The sequence below is a fragment of the Antechinus flavipes genome, chromosome 2 (genome assembly GCF_016432865.1).
Source record: "Antechinus flavipes isolate AdamAnt ecotype Samford, QLD, Australia chromosome 2, AdamAnt_v2, whole genome shotgun sequence".
Classification (NCBI taxonomy): domain Eukaryota; kingdom Metazoa; phylum Chordata; class Mammalia; order Dasyuromorphia; family Dasyuridae; genus Antechinus; species Antechinus flavipes.
In genome coordinates this window covers 448,749,041-448,771,631 of record NC_067399.1, presented here as the reverse complement: position 1 = coordinate 448,771,631, position 22,591 = coordinate 448,749,041, and the positions used below count along the sequence as shown (strand labels likewise).

The 22,591-nt window shown below is 39.6% G+C and overlaps 1 protein-coding gene, 1 long non-coding RNA gene and 1 pseudogene across 7 annotated transcripts; 2 read left to right on the top strand and 1 right to left on the bottom strand.

Annotated features, from left to right (window-relative positions):
• Window positions 1-2,111, bottom strand: LOC127550417 (uncharacterized). Its single transcript, XR_007950861.1, has 3 exons — window positions 1,717-2,111; window positions 1,035-1,139; window positions 1-175 (listed from the first exon to the last, which is right to left on the bottom strand). It is a non-coding gene; the product is annotated as an uncharacterized LOC127550417 (long non-coding RNA).
• On the top strand, window positions 1,466-22,462 carry BLCAP (BLCAP apoptosis inducing factor). 6 transcript variants are annotated; one of them, XM_051979344.1, is made up of 2 exons: window positions 1,466-1,617; window positions 20,702-22,462. In XM_051979344.1, exon 2 carries the CDS (start codon window positions 20,850-20,852, stop codon window positions 21,111-21,113), a length of 264 nt encoding a protein of 87 aa, XP_051835304.1. In that variant the 5' UTR covers window positions 1,466-1,617; window positions 20,702-20,849; the 3' UTR covers window positions 21,114-22,462. The 6 variants fall into 6 exon arrangements, with proteins under 6 accessions (XP_051835304.1, XP_051835303.1, XP_051835302.1 ...); XM_051979343.1 differs by lacking the exon at window positions 1,466-1,617 and adding an exon at window positions 1,639-1,768; XM_051979342.1 differs by lacking the exon at window positions 1,466-1,617 and adding an exon at window positions 11,555-11,660.
• LOC127546769 (pleiotropic regulator 1-like) lies at window positions 8,640-9,300 on the top strand (annotated as a pseudogene).
• Window positions 22,463-22,591: the final 129 nt, after the last annotated feature.

Genomic DNA, 22,591 nt, shown 5'->3' with positions numbered 1-22,591 from the left:
GCCTGGAGGTGGGGGATGATGGTAGATGGGGGCGGGGCCGCCTGTTCGCAGTGGATGTCTCAAAGTCATTTCCAGGGGCAAAGCAATACCTGCCTTTGTGGAGGGTGTCAAGGAGAAGGAAGAGGTTGCATTGTCCTGGCAGTACTGGAAGGCTCTGTCCACTTCTGGGCACCACCTTTGAGAAAAGAATAAGTGGGACAGAGAGAGGATAGGAAACCATACCATACAGGGATCCAGTTGAAGAAATGAAGAATGTTTAGCCTGGAGAAGAGAAGACTAAAGAGGGACACGGTAGCTGCTTTCAAGTATTTGAAGGGTTGTCAAGCAAAAGAAGAATTATATTTGTTTTGCTTGGCTCCACAGGGCAGAAGGAGGAACAATGGGTGGAAGTTGCTGAGGCTGATTTCAGCTCAGTGTAAGGAACAACATTTTAACAATTAGAATTGTCCCCCAAAAGTAAAGTGGGCAGGCTCAGAAGGTGGTGAACTCCCCATCCTTGGAGGCATTCAAACGAAGGCTGGATGTAGAGGGGCTTTCCTGTTTTTCTTTGTGTTAAACTAGGTAGCCTCTGAGGTCTCTTCCAGCTTACAAATTCTGTGATTCTTCATCTAGTCTTTGGGGTCTCCAATCTTAAAGCTAAGCGGGCTTGATTCTTAATAATTATCAGGACTATGCCATATTGGTACAGTAGCTGAAATATTTTGCTATGAAAATCAAGACCATGGGTTTGAGTCCCATGATGGGATCAGCTTGGCAGGCACCCTTATATTTCCATATAGCAATTTGGAAAATGGAGTTTGAAGAGAGGTGAATAAATATGGATAGTTCAATGCAAACCTTTTCCCCTTCCCCTGCCAACAGTCTCAATCATCAGAGAATTACCACCATCTTAGCATGTCAGAGATTTCAAATCTTACTGATCCGATCCCCTACCTTTACAAAGTATGAATCTGAGTTCTAGAGCAGAGAAATGACTGTCTAAAATTGAATAGTGGATATGAGGCAGAGCCAGGATTCTCACTTAGGGCTTTTACCTCTAAGTCCAGATCCCTTCCTCTGATCCCACACTGCCATCTTTCTGTTGTAGCAACAGCTCTGTCTACTATTTCAGGGCTGGTTTGAAGAGTGGAGCAGCAAATCTGCCAGAGTATAAGAAAGATGATGAGAATGAGTAGAGATTAAGTGGGCCATTGTGACTGGGAAAGAGAATTGGCATGAAATTAGTGGTGGGCCAGGGAGGAGAAAATAGAAAAGCAGGACACTCTCAGATCCAAGCCTGACAGGGGCTCCCTAGCTTCCTTTCCACTAACATGAATTGAAACCATTTGGGGTCACATCAGCCTCCACTCACTTTGGCCAATCTGTGATCCCCTAACTATTGTGGTAGAGTGGTAACAGTGCTAGGCAACAGGACCATTTGTCATGGCTAAAACAGCAGGGCACCCTGAGGGAGAGACAGGAAGCAGCATGTGCTACCACCACCTGGACCACCATTCCTCATCTCCTGACAGAGGCAGCCCAGGACCTGGAACCCAAGAACCTTGGGAGTAGGGATGCTTCTAGCCCAGTGTCTGTGGTCATCCTCCCGGGAAGCAACCCCTGTGGAGATTCAGCTTGGTAAGTATAGCCACGGCCAGTGAAGAACAGAAAGGAAATGGCTCAACATCAGAAATGGATGTGATTTTGTCAGTGGAAGTAAAATGAAAGGAGCATTACCACTGGCTTTGCTGCTGCACCTTCAGATCCACAGGACTTTTCCATCTAACTGGTAGCTAACATTTTCTTTTGTGTTGTTTTCTCCATTAGAATCCTTTGACAGCAGGACTTTTCTTGCTTTTCTGTTTGTAACCCCAGCTCTGAACACAGTGCTTTGTACATTGTAAACATGTAATAAATGCATTGCCCAATTCTTTCATGCTGAAGGGGGGGAATCCTTTCTCAGGGGTAGGTTGGATTTGATGTGGTTTTCTTCCCACTCTGAATTTCCATGTCAGTGTGACCTCAGCCACATCACTTTCCAGCCTTGGGCCTCTATTTCCTCCTATATAAAATAAAAATAAAAGAATAGAGTAGGTGATCTCTAAGTCTCCTTTCCTAGAGGAGGTACTTGAATTGACTTTAAAGGATGTATAGAATTTCAGTAGGTAAGATGGACTTTCTTGGCAGGTTCCAAGTACCATGGAATAATGGGGGAGAATTCTAGTCTAAGAGTCAGAAGTCCAGAATTCCAGTCCCTAACTGCAGCTCTGCTATTAGTTATGCCTTCTTTTGATCCTATAACTATGGCTTTGAGCTTTACCTCTACTCATTCACTCACACGATTCTCCTCTCCAGAATACCATCCTTTCTTTCCTTCTGTCTATACAGATCCTCCCTATTCTTCATGACCCAACTCAAGCCCTACACCTTGTAGGGCATCTCCTCTGATAATTGTAGTGCACAGGGACTTTCCACTCCTCCAGCTTTTCTATCATCCTGGTATGCCGCCCTTGGTCACTGTCTTGTAAATTCTGTATTTTCTTATGTTGTAATTTCTCCCTATGATACAATATGGTACAGTATATACAATTCTGGACCTGGCATCAAGGAGCCTCCATTCAAATATCACCGCACTTGGTTGCAATGCCGTCACAGGAAAGTCACTTAATCTTAATTGAGTGTCTCAGCTTCCTCTTCTATAAAATTATGGAATCACAGTTTTGTTGCAAGAAAGTACTTTGCAAACTTTAAAGGTTAATAGCTTAAAATTAAACTTAAATTTTTGGAAAATCCTGAATAAATGTGAGGTATGGAATTATTAAGTTGGTTGATTTAAAGAACATGTAAATGGATTTCCTCAGGCAACTCCCCACAACTAATTCATTACATTAGAGAAGGAAATTCCTATACAAAGATTTCTCACATTTTGGTTTCTATATTTGTTTAGCTTTTGTCTTTGTATCCCCAATACCAAGCAATAATTACTATTGTTGAACTATTGAGAAACTGAAATTGAGAAAATGGAGGCAGGCAGTGGTTAAGTGATTTGCCAGCATTACACAGCTTTTAAGTGTCTTTAGCTGGATGTACTTGACAAATGCATGATGATTAATACACATGTGGAAGGCAGTATGGTTCAGTGGAAAGCTTGCTGGCTTTGGAATGACAGGCTGGATTCACATCCCATCTCTGACGCTTATTGTTTGTGTGACCTTAGGCAAGCCATCTGACCTCCCTGGGCCTCAGTTTCCTCATTTATAAAATGGAGGGAGTAGAACTAGCTGATCTCTAAGGTCCCTTCCAGCTTTAAGTTAATGATGATATCATTCTATGTCTTTCCCTGATCATAAGCTTCATAAAGGACAGAGCTGTGAAGGTGTCTCTTTTTGCATCCCCAGAGCACCTGGCACAAACAGGGTTTTAAACCCAGAGTGTACTTACTCTGATATTTTGGTAGATACTAATGAATTTGAGCTCCTTGCAAGTAGAAATTGTTTCATTAGTTGTCTTTGTATCGTCACAAGCTAGCTCAGTGTGTGGCACACAGTAGGTCCTTAATAAATATTTATTGATAGATACACGATCTCTACCCAGCAGACATTCCCTCTATGGGTACAGATCACACTCTCTCCATACCTTTTTATCTTATACAAGTCTCATTCACATTCTCCCATAAATCCTCTCTGAGATTATCCCTCCAACATGCTGGAAGTCTTCCTCAGATTATTTAAACATTTTACGGAAATCAGTGCAGCAGTTGTGCAGCCCGTTCCTCAGTCCTGCCCAGAGATTCTAATAGAATGCATGGGAACAGGAATAGGCCCTGGAGCTGTGATTTCGCTGGGTAGGAAATCCTTCTCAACCCTGCCTTCCAACACTCGAACTTACATGCCTACTTGAGATATTTGCAGGTACCTATCAGCTAGGAAATGCTGGGCATCTATGTGAGGAAATCCTCTCCATCAATACAGGTAGGCGATGTTTCCACAGTGTGTAGCCTTAGAAAGTTGCATAAGCATTGAGATGCTAAATAACTTTCCTAGGGTTACATAGAGAGTATAGGTCTAAGGTGGCACTTGAATTCAGGTCTTCCTTGTTCCAAATCTTGCTCTCCAACTACATGTCCATGCTGCTTCTCTGCAAGGCACATAATAGCAATGGCAGCAATAGCTGGAATTCATGCTGTGCTTTAAGGTTTGCAAAATGCTTGGCACGGATTATCTCATTTGGACCACACAACAACCAAGTGAGGTAAGTGCAAAAGTTATTATGAGCCCTATTGTACAGAGGTGGAGATGATTTGCTCATAGTCACCGAGTTAGGGTCTGGGCTTGGTCATTATGGCTTCAAACTCCAGAGGAAGGTGGGATAGTTAGGAAATGATGAGTGGGTAGTGGAGCTCCTGATTATGGAGAAGGAGACCTGAAGCTTAGGTTCTCCTCACACTGGCCCTCCCAGTGTCCCCAGGAGAGAGTGGTACCTGGTGATGGACAGGCATTTTCCCAGAGCTACCAGCCTGATCCCATCCCATTCATGGTGTAATAGTGACCCCTGCTGGAAGAAATCAGGAACCACCATTTGTCTTCAACACGGCCCTACAGAGGGATAGTTTGCACACTTGAGAGGTTGTATGAAGCAGGTTGAAGTCCGAAGGGGGCTGTTTGATGATCTTTGGGTGTATGTCGCAGCCACTTGTTACATGAGGGACAAAGACTAAACCTGTGATCTCATTAGCAGAGGGAACTTCCCTCTACCAGTGCCTGTCAACATCTTCTCCACAACTTTTAGTCTTAGAATGTCACCTGGGTGACCAAAAACTTAAGTGATTTGTCCAGGGTCACACAGACAGTATGTGTCAGAGGTAGGACCTGAAGTCGAGTTTTTCTAGTCCCAAGGCCAGTTCTCTAGCCACTCATCCATGCTTCTTCAACACGAGGGACAATCTTTCAAAAGTTCCCTAAATTCACCTGGAAAGTCCTTCATGAGCTCAAGCAAGGTGAAATGTACTATGTGCAAAGTAATAGCAATGTTGTGGGATGATCGGTTCTGAATGACTTTGCTATTCTCAGCAGTACAATGATCTGAAGGACTTATAATGAAAGATGCTGTCCGTACTCAGATAAAAAACTGATTGTGGCTGAATACAGATTGAAGCATACTTTTTTTAAAACTTTTTTTTTTGAGGATTTTTTTGGAGAGAGAGATAAAGTGTTTTCTTTCACAACATGACTTTTATAGGAATATTTTACATAACTTCACATATGCCTTTTCAATGGGGGTAGGGGTGGAAAAGGAAGGAGAAAATCTGGAACTCCGAATTTTAAAAACAAATGCAAAAAATTATTTTATATGTAACTGGGGAAAATAAAAATATTAAAACATAAGAAGTTCCCTGAACTTCCCTATACAAAGACATCCACAAGCACAGAAACCCAGAGATAGTCTAAATTCAACTCATGCCTAATTCAGAATTCCCTTTACAAGAGAAATATTAATCACACCATTCATAGACCAAAGTGTCCTCTGAACTAGATTTAAATGAAATTAAGAAATGTTTAATAAAAATAGAATAAAACATATTGTTAATATATGGTTTTCTTGGGATGACCAATCACCTACTCCCACTTACTTATTCTCACTGATAGAAAATTTAATGCTTCACAAGACAATCCACTCCACTTTAGTAATAGCCAATAAATGTTGTCTTGTCAACACAAGATTTAAAACTTGCTTCTCTAGAATTTTCACCCTTTACTTCTGGTGTCACGCTACAAGAATAGTTTAACATTTCCTTCTCTGGTTTCATTTTACAGATGAAGAAATAGGCAAATAGATTTAAGTGACTTGCCTAGAGTCACAGAGTTCATAAGTGTCTGAGGTCAGATTTAAACTCAGGAAAATGAGTCTTCCTGGCTGTAGACAGCCATTGAGATATAAGTAGTGATACTTGAGGTTAAACTAAATAGTATGCCAAATCCTAAATTCCAACTTCCACCTATTTAAGTATGACATTTGATTAGTCTGTTTCCATATTTGTAAATTTGAGCATAACTATCTACTTCACGTGTTCCAGAAACTTCAAAATACTCTTCTTTTTATCCTTTGTGAGGCATTTATGATCCTTTCCTGTTTAAAAATAGAAAATAATTATTCTTTCTTGATAGCATATAGTTTATAATGCAATTTCCTTACAACAATCATTTGAAATAGATACCATTGTTATTTCCTTTTTTATAGATGAGGAAACTGAAGTCTAAGGAAAGTAACTTTTCTAAAGTGACAAGCTTGTGTCAGAGAAAGTAACTGAATTCGATTCTCCTGATTTCAAGATTTGTGCTTTTTCTTCTATATCACAATGCCTTTCTAGGAACCAGCAAAATCACTTCATCTTCTGGGAACTAGTAGTTAATTTCAAGCAAGGTGGTTTGGAGAGGCTTGGAGAAAAGCCACCCAGGTTTTGTTGTCTACAGGCTTCAGAGAGTCTTAACCTAACAATGAAAGACACACAGAGCAACAAATTGGTTGGGAAACTGAGTCTTGAGAAATGCCAATGTTTAGGGGATAGGACAAAGTAGAGCTATGGAAGGAATCAGAAAAGGAGAATATTAAGAAAGCAATGTCACAGATGAAGCTATTCAAAGCAGTTCCAATAGATTTGTGATGGAAAGAGCCATCTGCATCCAGAGAGAGAACTATGGAAACTGAATGGATCAAAGCATAGGATTCTTACCTTTCTTTGGGTGATGGTGGTGTTTGTTTGCTTGTTTGTTTTTCTCCTTTTTTTCCTTTTCATCTGATTTTTCTTACACAACATGATGAATATGGAAATGTGTTTAGAAGAATTGTACATGTTCAACCTATATTGAATTGCTTGCTGTCTTAGGGAAGGAGGAGGGAGGGTTTTGCAAAACACACGTTTTTCAAAGGTGACTGTTGAAAACTATCTTTGCACATATTTGAAAAAATAAAAGCTACTTAAAAAAAAAAAAGTAGTATCACAGAAAGGAAGGAAGGGAGAGTCTTTGAGTAAATAGGGAGTTTTCATGCTGTTTCATACTGCCAAGAATTCAAGGACTGAGAAAGGACAATTGAGAAGCTTGGAGAAAGAAGTGTCAGTCAAAATAGTAGGTCTAGAAGCCAAGTCTCTTCCTGTTTTGTTGTCATACAGGTGTTTTGGTCATGTCTGATTCTTCATGATCCCATTTGGGATTTTCTTGGCACAGATATTGGAATGGTTTGCTATTTCCTTCTCCAGCTTGTTTTACAGATGAGGAACTGAAGCAAATAAATGGCTTGTCAAGGATCACATAACTAGTAAGTGTCAAAATGACTTAGTTCTATATCCATTCTGCCTCTAGTTGCTCCTACTCAAGAGTCAAAGATTGCATCTCCATAAATTCATCTAATAAGGATGTTCTTTACTTGTAGCTGGCAGTTTAATAAAGTCTCTTCTACCCCATACTTAGTTTGGAGAGTAAACTCTGATAATCCTGTTATTGGAGGATCGCTTTCATCTTTCACCACCAGATGTCTCCATAACACCAGCTAAAACTAGAAGCCTTTGTTCTAAGGCAGTGATTTCCACATTTTGTGGAGTAACATTCTTTTTTTACATATCTGTGCTTACACTTATACATAGATGTGTGTGAACACATTTATGCACACATATACATGTATATATACATTAATAATTTTAGACTATATCTTGTTTAAATGAAGCTAAGAATTGATTATATTTTTAACAAAAATCTTAAATGTACAGTAAAAATACAGTAACAGATACGTGTATAAATATTCTATAATTTTCATATTGATAACAAAATGATAGTTATATTATTAATTTATTGAGTTGGTTCTTCCTTGAGAAAGTTTCTCAAAAGATAGTGTTTCTGATGTTACTATTATTCAAAATCCTTTTTCTTTTGCAACATCTACAAAAGAAACAATGATTCACACACACACACACACACACACACACACACATACACACACCCCCAAAAAAAAAAAAAAAACATATGAAGAGTAGTCAAATTTAAATTATTTTACTTGATAAATCAGAGAATTTTTATTTGCTTACTCAAAACCATAAAATTTTTAGGTTCTAGATCTTGTTTTAATGTGTTATTACAAGTTTTTTTTCACATAAATAGGGTTTTTTTTTTCCAATTAAATATAAAGACAATTTTCATTTTATAAGATTTTAAGTTCCAAATTTTTCTCTCTCTCTTCTTCTCCTCCCCAGGATGGAAAGCAATCTGATGTAAATTATACACATATCACAAGTTCTTAGATGGCATAAGATCATGTAGTGCACATGTGTACATAACATAATATCTGGCACCAATAACCATTTATGTCATATCTAGCCTGTGTTTCCCAATGTCAGAAATGTCTGTGCTGCTTGCACAGCAGGAGTTTCCATCTGGTTTTGGTTGGAGGGGGGTTGTCCAGTGGTTAGCATCATGGTGAAAAAGGCAAATATTCTGTGCGCATATTTGTGTTCAGAAGATTGAAAAGGGCTCATGACATATTAGTGATTAATAATTCAAAGGAAATCACAAGCTGAAGATGTCTGTCATCCTTTATACTAAATATGGTCCTAAGTTGCAAAAGCCTATTTTGAAGGAAAATCTTACACTCTCAGAGTGCAATGGGTATACATGGGACAAGAACTTGAATATTTAGTGACTGGTACACATCCACCAGGACCTGTTGTAGCTTTGACTGCTGATACTAAATTTCAAATCATACCAAGTGAATTTGTTGCACAATCTTTAGCTGTGGCCCTCCCTCCTTCACAATCCAGGATAGATACAAGTACTTCAGCTAATGTAGGTGACAGTTACCGACATGCTGGGCTTCCTAAACATTCACAGTCTCTGAGTTAGCTATGGCTATGATAGAACTGAGGGCACTAAGAATGCTACAATGATGTCCCCATAGGCCCAAACCATGGTAGCATTTGCCATAGAACGTATACCGTCATCAATGGACACGTGGGCCAGGACTGATGTATTGCAGCAGAACCAGGAAATCAGTGATTTGTTACTGGTTCTGCTGAGCACCTAGACTATAAAAATACGGGACCTGGCTAGTGGCAAATTAAAACTGTCATTGACTGGACATATCACTATATGGTACAAGAGGTGATAGTGAGAGTACCGTATGAGAAGTGATATCCTTTGGAGAAGATAAATAGATGAATTGTTGGGATTGTCAGACATTATCAGGAACATCTAAGTGTAGTTTGGATTTGTAGGCAACAAGTGATGTGCTTGTGACTTGCCAGTAGAGAGTCAACCACACTGATATAGGATATGAGGACAAAAGTTCAAGATTGGGCAGCAAATTCACTTGGTATGCTTTGAAATTTAGTATCAGCAGTCAAAGCCACAACAGGTGCTGGTGGACGTGTACCAGTCACTAAATATCCAATGTATATACATTGACAGGACATACAAATTCAGTGACTATGGTAAAGGGTCAAGCAGCAGATCCACAGATCAACCATCCATAGGAAGCCATGATAGGACCACATAATTATGGGACTTAATGGCAGGAAAAATATGTCGTGTTAATGAATTTCCAAAAAAATCAATCAGAGCTGTGGCTTTGCATCCAAGGCATCGTACTTTGGCAGTTGGTTTTTCAAATAATATTAGACAGTGGAAATTCCCCAACGGACACTTCATTCAAAATCTTTCTGGTCATAATGCTATGATTAATACATTAACTATGCATTCAGATGAAGTGTTGGTATCTACAGAGGATAATGGTGCTACACATTTTTGGAACTAGAGAATTGGCTACAATTTCCAAATAGTTCACACACAGCTGTGCAGCCTAGATCTTTGGGCAGTGAATCAGGAATATTTGATTCAGCAATGGAAGAAATTCAACCAGTTATCAAGAAAAAGAGATTTTAAAGAAATGTATACATAATTGTGCCATTATTTTATTTTGGCTTTCATTAATGAATTCAGTTACATTGTGCTCTATAAAGAAGAAATTCTGCAAGTCTTTACTGCTTCATCACATTACAATTCCCTTTAAAAAATAAAAAGATGGAATAAAATCACATTTATCATTTGCCTATGCAAATGAGTTTCACTTTCATTCATATTTAGAAATAACTTAAGTTTTGAAAATAAAGATAATCCCTTCTATCCACTGATCAAGTTTAATAAGCAAGATTTCATTTTTTTTCTATTTAATTTACAAGGCAGATATTTCTTAAAATTGAGAAAAAATGCAAAATATTTTATAAATTTATTATCCATAGCTCTGAATTTCTCATAGTCACTTTATCTCTGTGAATCAGTGTGAATTTATATTAAAAAACTGCATATATTTATTTAAACTATAGTAGGCTTTTCAAGATTGTTCATCAAATATATTCAGGAGGAAAATTTTGTTGTAAAATGAATGTTTCGTGTGTGCCATCACTAAGAAAAAAAGGCCACTTCTACTTTTTCATCAAATACCCTTGTAAGTATTTTGTGAAAAGCCAATGGGTTTCACAATAATGTTTAAGAGTTTTATACGTTTCCTCCATATTGTAACTCAATTTTGCAAAGATCCTTTCTTTTAATAAAATAGCTTTTTTTCCCCTAATTAGGCATGATTATTGTATAACTTGAAAAAATACTATCTTCTCCCTCACTTTCATTCCTGTGCAGGTAGGGACTGAATTAAATGACGAGTCTCGGAGCACTAAGGTCCTTCCAGCTTTAAGATTGTGTGATTGAGTGATCTCCACAGGAAGATTCATTGTAGGTTAGGATGAGCCAAGGAGGGCTTCCTGGGGGAATGGAGCAAGCATGGAAGACAGAAAACACAAATATTTAGGGAACTTAAGTTGTCCCATTTAGCCGAAGCGCAGCTATTTGGTGTAGTGGCAGATAATAAACATTGATCCTCACAACGCTGGGAGGTGGATACCATTATCCCCATTTTGTAGATGAGAAAACTGAGGAAGGCAGTGGTTAAAGGACTTGTCCTGGATCACACAGCTAGCACGAGCCTACGGCTTGATTTGAACTCGAGTCTTCCTGTCGTCACATGCCAAGTTCTATACATGTGCCCCTAACCAAGTACCTGCAAGCCTTTCTATATTGTTTCTCTGCCTTCCTGCCTCTCTAGCATAACGTCATTTTCTCTAAGTCCTCAGGGACTTAGTTTCATGGCAAATTCGACGCGCACCATCCTATTATCCGCCTGTCGCGAATTAGTCGCTCATCACCACCTCCAACCACCCCCCTACAGCTGCCAGCTTTCGAGGTTCGCAATGTCTCGGATACGCATGCGGGGCACGTTGCCTCTTCCCTAGGGCTGCCCGACATCGTGCCTGCCTAAAAACTAGATTTGGCGGAGTCGTGGCGCGTCGTGTCTCGTCTTCTTAAGATCTGGCTTGGGCAACCCAGGACCCCGAGACAGAATTGGGTGCGAATGAGGAAAGGGGATGGGGATCCCTAAGGGGGAGGCGCACAGGACCCTTTGGGGTTCAGGATGCGCGGAACTCAGGCGAACACCGACGACAGGCTCGGCTCGGGAGCGGGTCCTCGGCCCATAACGCTGAACTGGAGAGAGGAGGGGAGGGGAGGGGAGGGGAGGAGAAGGCGTTGGGGCTTCCGGTGGCGGCAGCAGCGGCGGAGGCGACGCGGCCATGGCGACGTTTGCAGGTAGTTCGGTCTCGGCCACAGCGCGGCGGGAAGGGGTGGAAATACTGTGGGCAGCCCTTACACGCCGTGTTGTCTCTCCCCGGCTCCTCAATATTTGCGGGTCAATTAGAGGGAGGAGAGGTTGGGGGTGAGGGGAAAGTCCTCCTGCGGCGCAAGCGCATAACTCCGGAGCGCTGCTCGCTTCCAATAGCATCTTCATAGGCGCAGGCGCAGAATGTTCCTTTCCCTTCCCCTGTACGCCCCCCACCCTCCCCTTCTCGGGGCAGGGGGCTGGGAAATGTCACTCTCTGTGCTGAGGAGGCATTCTGGAGGGGAGGGCTCCAAGGAATGGGATAGAGCCTTCTTTCAAGCCTTCCTGCGGATTATCCGCAGACGCCAACGCTGGGTTTTCCTCGCTTCAGTCGAGTCCCAGAGAGGTAGGGAGCACATAGAATCTCGGGGAAAAGGGGAGTGATTTGTTCTTGGAGAGGATGGAAAAACCTAGCATCTGGACGCGACTTTTTCCTCCCTAAACCTTTGTATCTTCATCTGTGAAATGGGAGCAGTAACATGTCTTGAGATGTTGCGTGAACCTCAGATAAAAGAATGTGTTCGAAAGTTCTAAAGCTGTAAGACGAAAGCTATTATTAGTACAAGATTATGTGTAGGGGGAGGAGAAGGGTAAAGCTTTCTCTGGTTCCTTTTATTGTACAATCCTGGATGAGTCACTGCTCCCTTTCCCTGGCCTTCGCTGGCTGGCCAGCCTGAAAGTATTGATGGTACTTTAAAGAAGAAAGTAGGAAATGGAGACTTCATGGAGGGCATTTTTTATTTGGGGGGAGGGGTGTTTGAACGTCTTGTAGGGAAATAGTTAATAATCATTACAGGCTCATAAATCTCTAAAACTGGAAGGGGCCTTCGAGGTCTCCTAGTCCAGATCCAGTCATTTCGCAAATGAAGAAACCAACAGGGGGAAGGTAGGTGTCTTTTCCAAGGTAAATATCAGAGGTGACTTTTTACATAGTTCTTAACTCATGTCTTGTGAGGTAGGTAGTAAAGTCCTGTTGTCTCCATCTTAGAGATGAAGAAACGGAGTCACAAGCTTTAAATTATTTGGGTCTCACAGTTCGAGTCATGGCCTCAAACTTGGGAGAGTTTCAGCGGCTCTCTACATACATCACAGTATTTCAGCAGATTATAATATTGGAACTTTAGAGAAGGAAGAGAACTTCCGTTTTGTAGCTGGAGTACCAGGCCTACAGGTAGGAAATCCCCCAGACTCATATAGTAAGTCTGTGTGGCAAAGGTAGGCCTGGAACCAGTTTCCCGATCCTTAGCCTGGTTCTGTTCTTCCTCCACTATATTGGCTCTCTCATCCCACTTCAGGCTGTTGGTCTGCCTGTCCAATGTAGCAGCAATTTTATTCATACCAATTAGCTAGTTACAATGAAGTAATGTTGTAAGTGAAGTAAGTGGTTTTGATGTAGAGTGGCATGATATAATAAATGGCTTTGTTTTGTAATGGTTGGATGAAAGCTGTTGGGAAACAACAGTTTGGGGTCATTAGGGAGGTAATGAATGCTATTGAGTTATAATGTTAAAGAGGGAAATGCATTGCATTTCTTGCATTAAGCAAGAAAATAAATAGTTTTGCCCCATTGCTGCCTGATATAGTGATTATTGCTAGTATGTTCTTAATAAATATTTATTGATCAATTGATTATTGATTTGTTGATCACCTTAGAACACAACCATATTCCATGAATGTGTCTGAAAGGACATTGGTATTTTAAGCCAGAGCTGTCGAATATATGACTCTGCAACATTCCCAAGTGTGGCCCAAACCAGATTAAAATATATTTGGGAACTATTTCACCAAAAAAAATTTTTTTAATGACATATAAGTCATGGTAATATATGATTTCCTAAGTCAATATGCAGCCACAGGGATGACCCCACTATTTAGCCTATTTTTATCTATTTCTGTTTCCTTTCTGAGTAATACTTTACCTACTTCCTTTCTAAGCCGACTAACACATTGATACCAGCTGGATCGTGTACCTTATTTTATTTTGTTTTGTGGCCTGTCTTACTCCTGGGTATGAGGGCATTTAGGAAGTTGAATGGGATATTCAACTCATACCCGCTTTCAAAGTAAGTTATTTTATTTTTAAAGAAGACAGCTGCAAAGTCTGGAATATCATCTGAATTTTTAGGTAGAGAGGTGTAAAGACAGTAAAGGTAGAATTTAGGACATGGTTTACTCTCAGTCCCTATTCTGTTGTGAACATTCCTGTTTTGTCTGTTACAGAGTTCTATAAAGTGTGAGAGAACTTCTGTGTATACTCACTTGATGTTGCTCAACCAGTCCATCAGCCCTTTGAACAGCAAGTCAAAGATTTATGTCAGAAAGGCTCTTAGACATATGGCCAAGATACAGAAAATATTGTCTTTTATTACAGCTAATGGTCAATTAGACATTAGTCCATTCTCTGAAAAACTTAGTTGTAGTGCTGGTCACTGTATAAAATGTATATCAAGGATCAGCTTTAATAACTTTATTAATAAGCCACAGAAAAGAAGTTTTACTAGCATTCATAAAATATCTTTTAAAGATAAATCTTAAAAAGAAAAGAAAAAGATAACTCTTAACCTGGTTTTCTAAAATCTTACATTCTTCCAAAAAAAACTTTGGAATATTCATATTCCACTTAAGATTTTTCATTTTTGAGGCACCATGTATATGCTTCTAGACTGTGTGATTTCATAGATTAGGAATTCTTTGAAATTCAAAGTGTGACTAAAGAACAAGGGAAGCCCTCTAGAGAGAGGATAGTGACAGCATTTCTCTGGATCATATAGAAGGGAAGCCAAAGAGAAACCCAATTAAAATACAGCATTGTTAAACTTTGCATGTATGACTTACTGGTGAGAGCTTCTTTTCCTTCTCTTATAAAATTGCCATTCTTGATTGGGGTTGTGGCTCCCAACAGAAATGATTAATTGGAAAATAAATGCTCAGCAAATGACTTGTTTGAAAACAACCTAATCTTATCACTATCCCATTTCAGAAAGTTATTGCTGTCACCTACTCCCTCAAGTAATTCTTCACCCAACCTTTCCACCTGCCATCATCTAAGACAAGAAAAAAGATGACAGTCCCTGTTAATAATAAGAAGATACATTCCCTTACATACATAAGGCCTTGGATGTTCAGATGCCTAGTAAATATTCAGTAGGAGAGAGAGTAAATGATTGTTGGTACCTATAGGATACTATCTTTAATAATATTTTTAAATACTCAAATGTGACTAATTTGTGAGATTAGGCGAAGAGGAATCAAAGTACCCCAGGAATCTATGCTTGGTCCTGGGCTCTTTAAAATTTTTATTAATGGCTTGAATAAATAGATGATAGCTTATCATATTTGTAGTAACACCAAGCTGGAACTGACACAGTGGATGACAGAATCCAAAAGGATCTCGATAAACAAAGCATTGGACTGACTCTAATGAGATGAAATTCGGTAGAGATAAAAATTGCCCTTAGGTATGAAAAAACAACTTCAGAAGTACAAGATGAGGGAAGCATGCTCTGAAAAAAAAAATCTGGGAATTTTAATAAACTACAAGCTTCCATGAATCAGTATTGAAATGTGGAAAACAAAGCCTAATGTAATCTTGGGTTGCATTGAGAGATGTAACTTCTGGAAACAGGTAGGTGATAATCTCACCTCAATTTATTCTGCCTTTTATCAGGTTTCATCTGAAACACTGTGTTCATTTCTGAGCATACTGATACATATTGAGAACTTAGAAAATATCCAGAGGAGAGCCCTTAGGATAGTGAAGAAATTTCATTAAGTAGTCATACAAATTTTGGTATGCTCACAGTTCTTTGAGAACAATTAAGGAACCAAACAAGTTTTTGAACATTGATGTCTTACTTTGCAAAAGTTGATGGGTTTCAGTTTATTCAGTTTACACTTGAGGAAAGTGAGGGGACCAGAAGGGTTAAATTTATTCAAGGTCACAAAGCTAGTAGCAGAGCCAAACCTCATATACCATTCTTTTGTCTTTTTCTCCTAGAAATAAGTGGTTTCAGCAGAATGGGGGTGGGGGTTGGGGGTGGGGAAGAGGGTCCATCTGTCAGTTACAAGGGTAGTTAACAAGCAACAATGATAAATTATAGACTACTGTTAGAGATGTTTGGCATAAGAGATTTACTAGCATTATCTGGGTGGTAGTCTCTCTATTAGATGCTTAAGGTGGTGGGTTGGGTAGCTTTGTACTCAGAGTAGTAACTTCCGTTATGACTAAGGGATATGAATTTGTGAAAGAAAATGGTACATCCTTTGACCCCACCTATGTCTTTGGCTGGTGAACAAATGCCTTGTGAGGTATGTAAGCCTAGGGACAGATCATAAGTCTAGGAGAGTTCTGAGTGTTGTGCTTTATTGGTTACCTGACTAAATGAAAAGGTGGAGTTCAGGAATAGAAAATACTGAAGGAAATAAGTATTTGCTCTTGGTGAGATCTTGGATCTAGAGAAACCTGGTTTCAAAGAACAGCCGGTACTTTGATCCTCTTAGAAGTTATAAGACAGGTAATTCATCTGGGGAAGTTGGTGCTTAAAATAAACCATGTTCAGTACAGTAGCTCATTTGGTTCTCCAAAAGGAGGAGTCAGTAAGATCTTAGAATTGAAAGGGACAAAAGAGATTTTCTATTTTATAGACTAGGCTTGGCGTGTTCAAAAGTTTCATAGTCTTAGTAAGGGCCTAAATTGGATTTTAACCTTGGTTTCTTATTTTCAAGTCCAACATTCTTTCCTCCATACCATGAGGGCATTTCTGGTTCAAGTGAAGTAGGATTAAGTAGCTCTGAAAATTTTTCCAATTCTGAGATTTTGTGACTTGAAGGTAGGGAAGGGAACTTCTCAGCTTGTAGAATGAAAAAAATTCTCGTAAAATGGTGGAAGGTGAGGCTTACACTTTTGAATATAATGATAATAGGAAAGAAGGAAGAATAAGCAAAGGCAAGGGAGACAGAAATGAGAATCATTTATGCTAGAATCTTTGAGCAGAGTTGCTTAACTGGTTTGGAGTTTGTGTACTTGCCTTCTTTACTCTAAAATCTTTAAGTAAATGTGTTTTGTTGATATTGAAATAATTATTTAGCTGACAGCAGTAAGAATAGGACAGTTGGAGGCTGGAGCAAAGATAGGGAAGTGCCCAGCTCTGAAGCAAAGGCCTTCCTGTAGTTTATTGGCTATTGTTATGGGTGGTAGTAGGAACCTATTTTCAAATGCTCATTTTGTTAACCCTTTGGTTTTGGTTCCCATTTAAATTGTATTTTTAGATTCCTCTGGCATATAACTTGGAATGTTGTACTTCTGCCAGATCATATAGCTTTCTTTACTCCACCCAGTCGCCTGGTTGTTGGGTTTTCAGAAAGCATTAGTTTACTTTTCACTTCACTCTGCCAATTTCATGCTGACCTTGGCATGAACGTGTCTCTTGGCAAAGAAGAAGTGTTTTTTTCACTCCTGCAGTACATAGATTCTCATGGTGGTTGTCACTGGCTCATGGAAGGAGCACAGCATGAGATTCTATAGTATTAACATCCAGAGGTAAGGCTCAGATATCATTTGGGTAACCTACAATGGCTTCTTCCTTGGAAATTGTTACCCAGGGATAGATCCTGGCTTTAGCTAACATCTAGAGAAACTTATTATCTGCAATTATAAAGCCATCTAGTTTTTCTAACTGGTGTCCATACTTCTAGAAGATAACTCCTTGTCACTCATCTCCTGTCTATAACATTCTGTCCCTTTTCAGGACAGGTGGTTCAGTTTCAGGTAGTTAGTTTGTCTTTGAATCAGAGCTACTGATAAGTACAGGATGGCAAAACATTGGTCAGGCCCAAAAGACAGGTACACTACATTTCATACAATAATAATCCTGGAGATTTTATAAATCATACCATGTTATAAAGCATTAAGAGAACTCTTTACTTAAGGGAAACAAATGTGTTAGATTTTTGCATACTTGCCATTACTCAAATGAAAAGGCAAAGTCAGGCCCAGGATCATTGTCTGATTGTAGCAGGCCTAAATTTCACTTTTCATTTTCCTCCCAATAACCTTGTGTTATTCTTAGTGCTCTCGTCCGTAAAATGAGGAGAAAGCTCAGAGACATGACAACTTTGGCAGAGTTGCCCGACTCAGACCCTAAGGTCCTGACTCTTCAGAGTCCTTTTATTGAGACTATCTGAGGCACATCAAGAAGATTTCTCAGGAGTCATTGTTCTTCAGACTTCCACAAAGGCACATCTGGATGGAGAACTTCTCTTGGGGAGGAGAGATTGCCTCCAGGTCCAGCCAGCAGCAGAATCAATCAAGAATAATGTTCTTTAGATCCCTATGCAAGTAGCAGCTATTCATAGCATAGTATCAGAAGTTTAGAGATGAAGTGTTGTTGAACAACTTCCTCCTCTTACAGGCAACACACCTGAGACTCAAGCCACATAGGCTTATAGGCAAAATAGCAGAGTCAAGGCTTGAACTCAGGTCTCCCAATTCCAAACCCACTGTACCATAGATGGCCACCTTCATACCTCCCATTCCTGTCCAAGGTCTGGGGGAAATCAGGGACCTAAGAGGCAGACAATATCATGTACAAAGTCACAGGGATGTTTTCTGTTAGAATATATATACACATATATATTCTATATCACTTTAAGATTTACAAAGCACTTCCTTCATAACAACACTGGAAAATGAGATTCAAAGCAAGTAAACAAGTTAACTAGGCTGAGCTTTAACTCAGGTACATAATGTCAAATTTAGCACTCTCAATCTGCTATACAAGTGTTGTCAAACTAAAAAGAAAAAAGGGCCACTGTAGCATAGGTAAGAATCCTTATGGCTACATATTGACTTAGAATGCCACAAATTTGTATTTTATTGTACTTTTATTTTAATAAATATTTCCTAATTACATTTAATCTGGTTTGAGCCATGTTCAGGAGTGTTGCAGGCCCACAACCTCTGCACTTTTCACCATGCTGGAGTAAGCTAGGTATCATGGTGCACAAAGTACTGGGCCTGAAGGCAGGAAGATGCATCTTCCTGAGTTCAAACCTGGCCTTAGACATTTACTAAATTTGTAGCCCTGGACAAGTCACTTAGCCATGTTTGCTTCAGCTTCCTCATTTGTAATTTCAACTGGAGAAGGAAAAATCTTTGGGGTCACAAAGAATTGGACACAATAATAACAAATTTACATTGGGAAGGGCACTCTGAATGGAAGCCTCTCTTCTAAACAAATACCTGATTTAGTTCTTTTTGGGGAGAGGGGGACAAAAAAGGGGGTAGTGCAATCAGAGTTAAATGATTTGTCCAGAGTCACAGTGTCAAGTGTCTGAGATCAGATTTGAATACAGGTCCTCCTGATTCCAAGAGCAATGCTCTATCCACTGGTTTAGTTCTCTTTTAAAGTTTCATTAGTGTCGAGTGAAATTTTGAGAGTCAATATTAAAAGGGCAGAGACTGGATCCTTTTTTTCCTTTCATGGTTGTAAAGCTCAAACATAGCTGGTCACCAATAATGAATTCTGAGTTAGTCACCAGGTGATTCCCTATTGACTCATATGAATGAAGGCACCACTTATAGTGAACCAGGTTGCCTTGGCTTGTTAAAGTTCAGTTATAATGTCTTTTGGGTGACCACACCTAGCACTCTTTGCCAATGTGAATTGGTGGCAAAGATTGCTCAGGTGATGGGGCAAGTTACAGGTCATTCTGGCTTTCTCCAGATACTGAGTGAAATGTAGTTTCTGCCTCTGAAAACAAAATCAGTAAGGTGATTTATTGTCAGTGTCTAGGTACTCCTACCCTTCCCTCAGTTTTTTCCTCTTTAGTTTTTAATCCGTGTGCCTTGGCTCCTTCTCCTAAAAAGCTGACTTTTAAGAGGCTTCCAGATTATAAAGTCCATGACAAGTGATGTCTCATTTAATCTTCTTTTTCATTTAATTTTTATATACCTCTTCAAGCAGAATATGAGGATATTTATATCATAGACAGTAAGTCTGAGAGTAAATGAAAAAAAAAGGATCATTTATGTAATTTTGAACAAACATTGTATCAAGAAGGAATATATAAAATACAATAAAAAATTACATCAATTATATATCCTATCCTTAGGAACTTGGGTTACAGGAGCATAGGAAGATTGGGTCAAAGTCTTTTTGTTTTCTTACTTGATCTGTAGAAATCTAAAGAACTAAACCAGTTATTTAGAACATCACAGGCAATGTGGGGGTAGCATAGAAATGTCATACACACACAGCTCAAAGCACATCAAAATGTAATTTAACAAAATAAAATACAGCAATATATAGATAATCCACAATTAATCTGTCTCTGACAAACAGGACAGACGTGAGATGCCAGTGCAAAGGACTAAAGATTAATTTTCTATTATGTTTATGTATAGGATTATACACTACTGAACCCAGGGCCTGGGCCTGACTGACCCTGTTTGTTGTTCTTAAAGTTATAAAGAAAGATAGGTAACATCCAGGGAAGTTGGTACTTAAGATAAGTCATCTTTGGCAAATAGGAGGGGTTTTTTGTTACCTCCTTGATTACCTTATAACTGATGAGACTGAACTGACTAAAGCAAAATCTGTTTTGACTTTCCTACTCAGCATTGTCTCTATCTACCATATCTAATTTTTCAATGATAACTTTGAAAGGAGTTAGCCAGTATTGACAAATGTAGAATGTGATTAAAGAGCTTCTGAATATAGCATAAAGTCAGTGATTCCATTTGCTACCTTGAAATCATGTCAACTTAGGAAAAAATATTTACAAGAAAAACTTCTCTGTAATTTGTGATGGAATTCATTGGATTTGGTCCCTGAGTAAAGTTAGTAAAGATGATTGTATTGATTGAGGTCTCCAGTTCACAGAACTATAAGCAAATACTTTAGTTGTTCAAAATATTGAACTGATTGCTCTCCCCCCATAAGTTTTTTGTTTTTGTGTTTTTCTTTTTAAGTTATATCTTCTGAATACGGGACAACTTGGTGCTCCTTGACACATTGGAGAAGCCGTTGAAAATTGAGTGGAAACGAAATCAAAGAAGCAGATAAAGTTCACTTGCTGTTGTGGGCCTTGTGCCTCTCCTCCCCTGCCCAACAGAGACCATGTACTGCCTTCAGTGGTTACTGCCTGTTCTGCTCATCCCAAAGCCCCTCAACCCAGCTCTCTGGTTCAGTCACTCGATGTTCATGGGCTTCTACCTTCTGAGTTTCCTCCTGGAGCGGAAACCATGCACGATCTGTGCCTTGGTCTTCCTGGCAGCCTTGTTCCTTATCTGTTACAGCTGTTGGGGGAACTGTTTCTTATATCACTGCACTGGCTCCCATCTCCCTGACTCAGCTCACGATCCCAGGATAGTGGGAACTTAGGATCCTCACGTGCTGCTAACTGATTGGCTTTAAAGATGAGAACCCAAGGGTAAAGGATGTTCACAATATGATTGATCACAGGTTTCCTGCACATCTGTGTAGACTAGATTAGTACATTCCTGATTGGGCATCCTTCACCTGTGATGTGTCACTTCCAGTTTTTTATGATGTGAACAACAGCACCACCAGGTACTTTTGGTTTGAAGCCCAGCAGTGGTCAGTGGTTGTTGCTGTTTTTCTTCCCTGCCTTCATTCCTACACCTCACTGACTGGATGATCACCTTTCCATCTCAGATCCTGCCAGGGGACCAGACCCATCATGGCCAGTCTAACTCTGTTGATCCAGAGATCTCTGCCCTGTGGCAGTAGCGTTCATATCTTGTTTTTACCTAGGTGAACTTTGTCCAGAGTGCAATTAGTTTCCTCCTCTCCAACCTCTCAGCCTTATATTGCTCATAGGGCCAGTTGAATCAACACAGGTCTCATAACTGTAGAAACTCCAACTTTTCACAGAAGCCTCTGGCAAACAGGAGCTCCAGCTTCCTGCTCAGTAGGCTAGAATGAAATGTATTTTGGCATTTCAATGCTGTTCACATTTAATTCTCCTGTTTCTTTTTTTCTGAAAGAAACGAGATCATTCTTGGACTAGTTCCTGGATATCAGAACACCTCTCCTTCACAGTGCCACATCCCTCCCCAATTTCTAGAATTTACAGGGTTCTCATTTCTTAGGGGAAGTACTATGAGCTATAGGGTTTGTTTTTTATTTTAATCTAATACTCAATTCCTTTAAATTTGCTGATTCCCACACAACTGGGTTGTGCTTTCAAAATGGTGATGAGCAATCAGTGGTTTTGGGTAGGAGATTATCTTGGTTTTTATTAGCTGGGAAGGATGTATATTGTGTATCTGAATTGGGAACTTATCACTAGCACAGTTGTTATCTCTACAATGGCAGAGATTGTTGAAGGACACAAGCCCTGGAACACATCAGCCTGAATGAAACAACTCAGGAGAAGTGATAAGAAGTAGCCACTTTCGTGCCATACTGGGACCCCTAGGCTTTGTCGCTTCAAAGATTCCATAGTACAAACAAATATCCAGAAAGGAAACTTTGTTTTTCTTAGTATGTTTCCAGTCTGATCCACTTACTCATCTCCCCTTGGATTGACTGAGGAGTGGGAGGTGACCTGGGCAGAGGACTGAACTTGGTGCTTGTCACTGGGGGAATTGGACCTAACAGCAACATTTTTGAAATTTAAGGGCTGCTGGTTAAAAACATTGTTTTATTTTTGGTTGGCTCAATTGCACAGCTGTTTAAGATGTTTAATAAAAGCTTTATAAACTTTGGTTTTTGGACTCTTGCATGATTTGTGGACTTTTTACAATACCATTGATTTTTATGTGTTTAAATGCGGGTAGCAGAGAGGAAGCTCGTGTGGTACCAGAATGCAATCCCAGTTCAGGAAATTATGTGGC